The sequence below is a fragment of the Staurois parvus genome, unplaced genomic scaffold (genome assembly GCF_062004578.1).
Source record: "Staurois parvus isolate SC_StPar_1 unplaced genomic scaffold, SC_StPar_1.0 ptg001192l, whole genome shotgun sequence".
Classification (NCBI taxonomy): domain Eukaryota; kingdom Metazoa; phylum Chordata; class Amphibia; order Anura; family Ranidae; genus Staurois; species Staurois parvus.
The window spans coordinates 2,757,908-2,767,032 of NW_028318988.1; the positions used below are offsets into that span (position 1 = coordinate 2,757,908).

The 9,125-nt window shown below is 40.2% G+C and overlaps 1 protein-coding gene across 1 annotated transcript; it reads left to right on the plus strand.

Moving 5' to 3' along the window:
- Window positions 1-639: 639 nt before the first annotated feature.
- On the plus strand, window positions 640-2,124 carry LOC149438415 (olfactory receptor 5AP2-like). The gene has a single exon (XM_089659933.1). The coding sequence runs from the start codon at window positions 640-642 to the stop codon at window positions 1,579-1,581; it is 942 nt and encodes a 313-aa protein (XP_089516059.1). The 3' UTR covers window positions 1,582-2,124.
- Window positions 2,125-9,125: the final 7,001 nt, after the last annotated feature.

The window sequence follows — 9,125 nt, forward strand, 5'->3', positions numbered from 1 at the left end:
AATATGTTTGAAATCTTGGCAAATATGTTTTGAAGTTCAGAGCTGCACCCTACTCCGAAAAGGACCCATGTTTGTATCCACCTGTGCGTTGACTAATGTCTTCCTGGCCACCATGCTGTTTGAAGCTTGGGAAAAGTTAATGGATACATTTTTAGTGACAGTACAGCTATTTTTCAGTTGAGAATGTGTGCGAAAGTGTATGTAAACTCTAACAATACATTTCTTTTATTTGCTTCCATTTGGTGTGTTAAACATACCATTGAAACTATTTTATCACGATAAGCTGCTCATCCAGCCAAAGCTGAAACTTCTAACAACTTGTTTTTTTTTCTACTTCTCTAAATTAAGCTTTGCATAGCCATGACTAAACACATTTCTGACACCAATTAGTAGAACAGTTGTGACAGATAATGGTCCCACTGGAAGACTTTGTTGCAGTTGCTTCACCTTTCTGAAGACTATAAAAGTCTCACTGGACTGTAATGCTTACGTCTTCTGATCTATAGAATTCAAGAGGACCACATTTAAAGTATTCATAGATTAGAATTTTTGTTCTCATTTCCTTAATATTATCCAGACTGAAATTAAATGTTATGATTACTCCACTATAAGAAATAAAGCCTATCTCCACCTCTATCCATGGAGAACGTATCGACAACCTACACCGATTTTGTCCTTTTGGGCCTTGTTGAAATGGAATCATTTAGCTACTTATACGCTCTACTTGCTTTTACAGTATATTCAACTTCATTATTTGTGTGTTCAATGATTGTCTATGTAACCTGGATAGAGGAAAGTTTGCATGAACCGATGTACATCTTTATATGCGGCTTGGTCCTCAATGTGATGTTTGGGAGTTCGGCTTACCTCCCCAAGCTGGTGATTGACTTATTGTCTAAAAATTCAACAATTTCTCTCTCCGGATGTCTGTTTCAGGCCTTTTGTATCCAGGCTTACTCAGCTGCTGAAGTTTACACTTTCACCGTTATAGCATATGACCGATATCTGGCGGTAGGTCACCCTCTGAGGTACCCCATGCTGATGTCAAACTTGACATGTCGAAAGTTTATAATTGCCATATTGGTTCTTGTTGTTGTGGTAACAGGTTCGGTTGTATTATTAGCGGCAAGGCTAACCTTTTGCGCAGCAAATATCAACAATGTCTACTGTGAGACCATGTCTCTCCAACGACTTTCTTGTGGTGATATCACAATTAATAATATCTATGGATCAACATGGACCTTGTCCATCGCAATTACCTGCATACTTGTGATCATTTATTGTTACATAAGAACTATTGTCGTCTGTCTCAAACTTCCTGGGGAAGCCTCTCAGAAAGCCGCCCAAACGTTGGTGACTCATGTAATTGCCTTTTCCATTTTTATGGTGGGAACTCTGTTTATTTCCTTTAGATATAGATTAGGAAGCATTTCTCTCTCAACTGTTGCCCATGTCGTTGTCTCTATGAGTGGTATGAGTACATCTATTACTGTTAATCCTCTGATCTACGGCATAAGGACCACGGCTCTCAGAATAAGAATTGCACACAATCTGCAGAAGATTTTAGGAAATTCAAAATAACAAACTTAGCTCATAATTCGTTAGTAGATTTACCGTTTTGTGTTCATTACTTATTGAATTTCATGCAATCATGCAGTACGTTGCAGAAAATAAGATTTCAGTAGGGAGAAAGTTAAGATCTTGGTGACACCTGTGCGATGTGTTAAGACAGGTGATGATGTTCGTTGCCATAAGGGTCTCCATTCTTTCAAAATGGGCGGCTTATACACCCCAATGTGGCCAAAACTGCACCCTTCCTTTTTTTTTCTTAACACAATGCACATGTATTGCGGCATGCTGTGTGCCTCAGGGTGCCATTGAAAATGAACAACACACTAACATCATACAAGTAATGTCATTCATGTTGATTCACAAAAGAGGGAAATTATTTATCAAAACCTAATGTCTGAAATTCATTTTCTGCAATGTACACCATATTCAGAAACCAACATTGTTTGCAAGGTTAAAAAGTTTGGGTTGTAGCATTGTTGGTGAATTGTTGGTCATCACACGGTGCCTATGAAAGCATTGCTCTACATAAAGGATAACTGTACTTATAAACAAGTTAAGGTCAACAGTCCTGCATTCCTCTCTCTCCTCCTATTGTAACTAAACTGCCTTCTACTTACTTCAACCTATCGGGTAACCCATTCAAGGAGCTGTAGCCTACAACCAATGGCTCACATGTCCTTTTTTCAGTGCAGTATGGCCATGTGTATTTTTTCTCAGTAGGCCTTAATGGAAATCCTGTCTATGTGCAAGTTAATGATCTTTATATTAGAGTCTGTGGAGAATAGGAATATGCAGAATCACACGGTCCTACCAGTTTAGAAGAGGACAAGAACGTTTTCTGCTCTGTAAAAGGCTCCATCTTCTGTATGCTTCCAAAGGTAAATACAAAAATATACACTCACCAGCCAATTTATTAGGTACACCTGCTCAAGTGCTTGGTAACAAGAGATGCTAACAAGCCAATCAGCAACTCAATGCATTTAGGCATTTAGATGTGATGAAGATGACTTTCTGAAGTTCAAATTGAGCATCAGAATGGGGAAGAAAGGGGATTTAAATGACTTTGAGCGTGGCATGGTTGCTGGTGCCAGACGGGCTGGTGTGAGTATTTAAAAAAACTGCTGATCTACTGGGATTTCCACACACAACCGTCTCTAGGGGTTTAAAGAAAATGGTCCAAAAAAGAGAAAATATCCAGTGAGTGGCAGTTGTGTGGATGAAAATTCCTTGTTGATGTCAGAGGTCAGAGGAGAATGGGCAGACTGGTTCGAGATGATAGAAAGGCAACAGTAACTCAAATAACCACTTGTTATAACCAAGATATGCAGAAGACAATGCCGGGTGTCACTCCTGTCAGCTAAGAAGAGGAACAGAGGCTACAATTCGCACAGGATCATCAAACTTGGACAATAGAAGATTGGAAAAATGTTGCCTGGTCTGATGAGTCTCCATTTTAGCTGTGACATTCAGATAGGGGCAGGATTTGGCTTAAACAACATGAAAGCATGGATCCATCCTGCCTTGTATCAACGGTTCATGGATGTGCAGCCAGCAAATCTGCAGCAACTGTGTGATGTTATTATGTCAATATGGACCAAATTCTCTGAGGAATGTTTCCAACACTAGTAACAAAAAGGTAAAAAACCGGGATGCCCTAAACCGTATATAATAATGATATGATAGATGACGAAGTTTCTAAAGGATAACCCCAAAACAATTTGGCATCAATACAACCGACTCACTGATAGAAAACAAAAAGTGGTGTCCTCCGAACCGATCATAGCATATAAGAAAAAGGGAAGGAAACCAGGGGGAAGATATCCCTTTGGTCAAGGGGTTCCAATGAGGACAATCCGTGGCTTCTAGAAAAAATGTTTCCATTTGTTGAATCTATGCCACCAAGATAGAAGGCAGTTCTGAAGACAAAGGTGGGTCCAACCTGGTACTAGCAAGGTGGACCTAATAAAGTGGCCGGTGAGTGTATGTGTGTACCTATGTACTCAGTGTCTACAAAACAAACTAGTATACCATACACAGGGGCGGACTGACCATTTGGAAACTCGGGCACTGGGTCAGTAGGGGGCCCCATGAGATGCCCCTGGTACCTTTTTTATAGGCTTTTTTGAGTTTGGGCAAGGACACAGGGGCCCCATGATCCCTTATTGCCCGGGGGCCCAATGAGTTGTCAGTCCGCCCCTGGCTGTTAGTATGATACTTTTTGTAAAGTTGCGCAGATTACTCCAGTAATGCTCTATAGAGATTTTTTATGTTCTGCATATACCTGGCTGGGCCCGGGGGCCCCATGAGTTGTCAGTCCGCCCCTGACCATACACCAAAAAAAATTTAATAACGATCCCAAAAAAGCAGCATGCTCACAAGTGTGTGCCGGAACACACAAACACCGAAGGCTTTCAACATATACATTAATTGGGCGTGCTAAAAAGTGAAAATGCGCCAAAATTGGGCAAAATATCAATCACAAGTTCAAAAAGCAATCTATCATAAAACAAAGTGCACCATATGGGAAATCATAAATAATTCATAAACATACATTATAAAGTGCTAGTGCAAATTTATTCCTTGAGTGAAAAAAATTTCACGTGTACAAATGGACACACGACATAAATTCATCTGCTGGTTCAACTGCCTGCTAATTGCACCAACTTCTCTGCAAACCACAATCCTGTGCAAAATGTATATAAGATGCTCGTAATGAAGTAAAAAAAAAAATAACTTCATAAATATTGCAAAAAGTTCTGTGAAAACTTGTCATCTGCTTGGCGGTAGCAGCCACTTTGTCTCTGAAGCTATGCAGTCGATGAAAGGCACTGACCCTAGAGCCAGCATCCAGCCACTCTATCCAATGTGGTCTCAGACAATAATATATTGTAGAAAGTTGTTGCTGCATTTTATTGTTTCTGCTGTTAGCAGGGGCGGACTGACCATTTTGAAACCCGGGCACTGCACGAGGGCCCGGGGTCAGTAGGGGGCCCCGTGATATGCCCCTGGTACCTTTTTCATAGGCTTTTTTGAGTTTGGGCAAGGACACAGGGGCCCCATGATCCCTTATTGCCCGGGGACCCCATGAGTTGTCAGGCCACCCCTGGCTGTTAGTATGATACTTTTTGTAAAGTTGCGCAGATTACTCTGGTAATGCTCTATAGTGATTTTTTATATTTTCTGCATATACCTGGCTGGGTCCGGATCACATAGAGTGGCTGGATGCTGCTCTATGGCATGTGCCATTGCATCGGCTGCATTGCTTTGAGGATGAAGTGGCTGCTAATGTCGAGCAGATAACCAGCACCTATGACCTCGTATTAGCTCTTTTTTTTTTTTTTTATTTAAATATTTTATTATACATTTTCATTATACCATTTTACATATTCAAAAGCCAATAAATACATAGTAACAGAATAAAATACTCATATTTATCTGGCATTTTATCAAAGTGTTAACTTTGCTCTTGGTATCCTTTTTCCCCTCTCCCTTTCACCACCCACCGCTAATGCAAACGCTAATGCAAAAACGCTAAAAAAATGCTGAAAAACTCTGGTTTTTAATGTGACTCTACCAGCGTTCTCAAAACGTCAAGTGTACATGAAGGCTGATGCTGAAAAACTTAAAAAAAAAAAAATTTTTTGGTTTAAAAAAAAAGCTAAAAACTGCGAACGCGGCAAAATGCTAATGCAAAAATGTTAAAAAATGCTGAAAAACTTGCGCTTTTAATGTGACTTTACACAGCTAAATTTATTAAAGCGCCCCATGTGCATGGAGCCTTAGAGATCTATTCCTTTTGGTAAGCAGATTGCGTGCGCTTATTTTCGGTGATGGTGCACTGAATCCGGGGTAAATAGCCGGCAGTGGATCCGCGCAAGTTCGCGTCATCACATTTGCACAGAGCTTTTTGCAATATTTACGAAATTATGTTTTTTGAACTTTATTGATTGCACGATCAATTATATACGTTTTGCACAAGGTTGTGGTTTGCAGAGAAGTTGGTGCAATTAGCTCACAAAGTGACACAGCGCAAATAATAATAATAATAATAATAAAAATAATAAAAATTGTGAAAAAAAAATTATATATATACAGTATATTGCAAAGTTGCTTGTTTGACTTAATAAAAATTGTGGAAAAAATATATTTATAAGTCAAACAAGCAACTTTGCAATATATATATATCTATCTATATATATATGTCCAACAAGGACATATATATATATATATATATATATATATATTTATTTATATATATATATTTTAATTATTATTATTATTAGCACTGTGTCACTTTGTGAGTTTATTTTAACGTTTAGTCATTTTTTGAACAGCAACATTTACTTTGATTTATTGTTTATTTCTTTGACGCAATGTTTTTTTTATTTATTGTTGGTGCAATTAGCTGGCAGTTAAATCAGCAGATAAAATGATGTCAAATCTTAATTTCTGTATGTGAAATTTTTTCGCTCAAGTTATTTATTTGCACTAGCACTTTATAATGTATATTTAACAATGATTTCTGATATTCCACATTAAGCACTTTGTTTGATGATAGATTGCTTTTTGAAATTGTGATTGATATTTTACACAATATTGGGGCGTTTTCATGTTTTAAAGGGATAGTGCACCCAAAAAACATATATGTAAATACAAGAATACATAGGTATCATGAGGGAGAGGGGAAAAAGGGGTGTTGTAAGACTTAGATTGTACAACAGAACCGGAGTGGACAGTCACATCCTGAAATCAGCGTGGTCGTGTCCTCTCTCCAGTGAGATGGGATTTTGTGTGCGCCTGAACAACGGGAAGGAAATGTATTAGAATACAATAAAAGGTACTATAATGTATACAGTTTTATTGGTTCATCAATTAAAAGTCAAGAAAACCTCACAGTTTAAACCAAGCAGTCTATAGGGGTCACATCAGCATGTGGTTAACAGCGGCATTGAAAAAATACACAATGAGCGCCTAGGATCGACGCGTTTCACTGTAATTGCTTCTTCAGGATCCATGCTTCTGATGAACCACTGCAATTAATATAAAATATACAAATATAAAAAACAAAGTACAAAAAACAAACACATATATTCTCTTTCAACTACTGTCTACTAACCGTTAGGCTACGTTCACACTAGCCTTGTGTGCAGGCGGCAGAGAGGCGTTTGGGAAGCGTTTTTACCGCTTCCCAAACGCCTCTGCCAATTCTGCACATTACAGCACATGGTGCTGTTCTAACAGGAGCGTTTGCGTCGCGTCGCGTTGCGTCGCGGCAAAACGGACGCCTCTGGTCGAGTCAGGAGGCTTTGAAGCCTCCTATTCTCGTCTATGGTGCCGCTCCGCAAACGCCCGGCCGGCGTTTGCGGTGCGGTTGCGACGCGGTTGCGGGGTGTTTGCGGAGCGGTAACACCACTCAAATGCATTATAGGCGTTTGTGGGGCGTTATTAACGCTCGGCAAACGCCTAGCAACCGCCGCTAAACCGCGCATGCGGCGTTTGCGGAGCGTTTGCCGAGCGTTAAAAACGCTCCGCAAACACCGGACCAACGCTTGCCAAACGCTATAGGGGCGTTTGGCAAGCGTTGGCAAAACAGCCTAGTGTGAACGAGCCCTTATTCATCAGGTTGTTGGATATGTACTGTATACTATATGTGTGTTTTTTTGTATTTTTTTGTATTTTTTGTTTTTTATGTTTGTATATTTTATATTGATTGCAGTGTTTCATCAGAAGCATGGATCCTGAAGAAGTAATTACAGCGAAACGCGTTGATCCTATACGCTCATGATGTATTTTTGCAATACTGCTGTTCACCACATGCTGATGTGACCCCTATAGACTGCTTGGTTTGAACTCACTTCACTTTTAATTGAGGAACCAATAAAACTGTATATATTATAGTACATGGCATTGTATTTAAATACATTTCCTTCCCGTTGTTCAGTCACACACAAAATTCCATCTCACTGGAGAGCAGGGGCGGACTAACAACTCACGGGGCCCCCGGGCAATAGAGGATCATGGGGCCCCTGTGTCCTTGCCCAAACTAAAAAAAGCCTATGAAAAAGGTGCCAGGGGCATCTCATGGGGCCCCCTACTGACCCCGGGCCCTCAGGCAGTGCCCGAGTTTCCAAATGGTCAGTCTTGCTGGAGAGAGGACACAACCACGCTGATTTCAGAACGTGACTGTCCACTCCGGTTTTGTTGTACATCTTGGGATGGTGCCACAACATGGATATTGGTATTTGTTCCCTGCTACAGGTTAAGGCTTAGATTGCTTAGATGTGTAGTTGTCCTGTAAAATACTGTATACCATAACAAAAACATAAAAATAAATAAATATATAAATATATATTTTTATTATTATTATTATTTTTTTTTGTTAACCCATAGCAGGGATGTGTCTGGAACAAATATTAATACCCATGTTGTGGCACCTCCAAACCCCCCCCCCCCCCAAAAAAAAAATAAATAAATAAATAAAAAAAAAAAAAAAAAAAAATATATATATATATATATATATATATATATTTCTCATTTAACTTCAAAGTGGAACTTCAGGTAAATCAAAGGTTACCCTTGCATTGGGTCCTCCTCCGCACTACAATTGTTAAATGCTGGTTTTGTCTAGGGGTAGAGGCAGGGGCGGATCGACAACTCATGGGGCCCCCGGGCAATAGGGGATCATGGGGCCCCTGTGTCCTTGCCCACACTCAAAGAACACCCAAAAAAGCCTATAAAAAGGTACCAGGGGCACTTCATGGGGCCCCCTACTGACCCCGGGCCCTCGGGCAGTGCCCGAGTGCTTGAATGGTCAAAACCAACATTTTACCCTCTGCAAAGTAATTTTCATTTTTCCTGGAGAGTCGCTTTAACCTCCCTGGTGGTATTCCCGAGTGTAGCTCGGGGTAAAGTTTCAGTACCAAAAGCGGTAACCCCGAGCTACACTCGGGCTTACCATGCGGCGTTGCTCAGGGATTCCTTACAGTGCTCACCTTGTCCTGCGCTCCCGCGATGTGTCCCCTGCAGCGTCCCCGGCCATCTCCTCCGGCCGATGCTGGCATCTGGCTTCCGTGTTACAGTCCCTGTGACGTCAGGACGTATGGCCGGCGGCAAATTTGAAAATTTAAAAAAAAAATGACATTTTTTTTAAAACGATTATTTCATAGCAAAACATTCCTGTATCAAACCATTTCACATACATTTTGTCCCGAGTGCTTTGTCCTGTGCCCTGCCTGCATTTTTACTGTTCTTTCTGCCTGGAAACTTAGAAAAGTCCATGGCGTCCAAAAAGCGTCCCTTTAGGTCAAAAGCGGTTTAGACCGGCTAGAGAACAGCGATAGTAAATCAGAACCACTTGCAGAATTGAGTGATAATGATTCGTGGGGGAAATTCCTCATCGGACACTGAAAACGATTCTGCGACTTTGCTCAGTGATGTGCGAACTTGGCGCTATATTTCAAATTTCAGTGTTTTTGGTTTGATTATATTATTGAATTAAATTTATTATTATTATATTATTATTTTTTATGAGTATTTATTAAGTAAGTAATTAC

What these genes read in the sequence shown, in the direction of transcription:
- LOC149438415 (XM_089659933.1), top strand. Translation starts at nt 640, where the DNA reads ATGGAGAACGTATCGACAACCTACACCGATTTTGTCCTTTTGGGCCTT.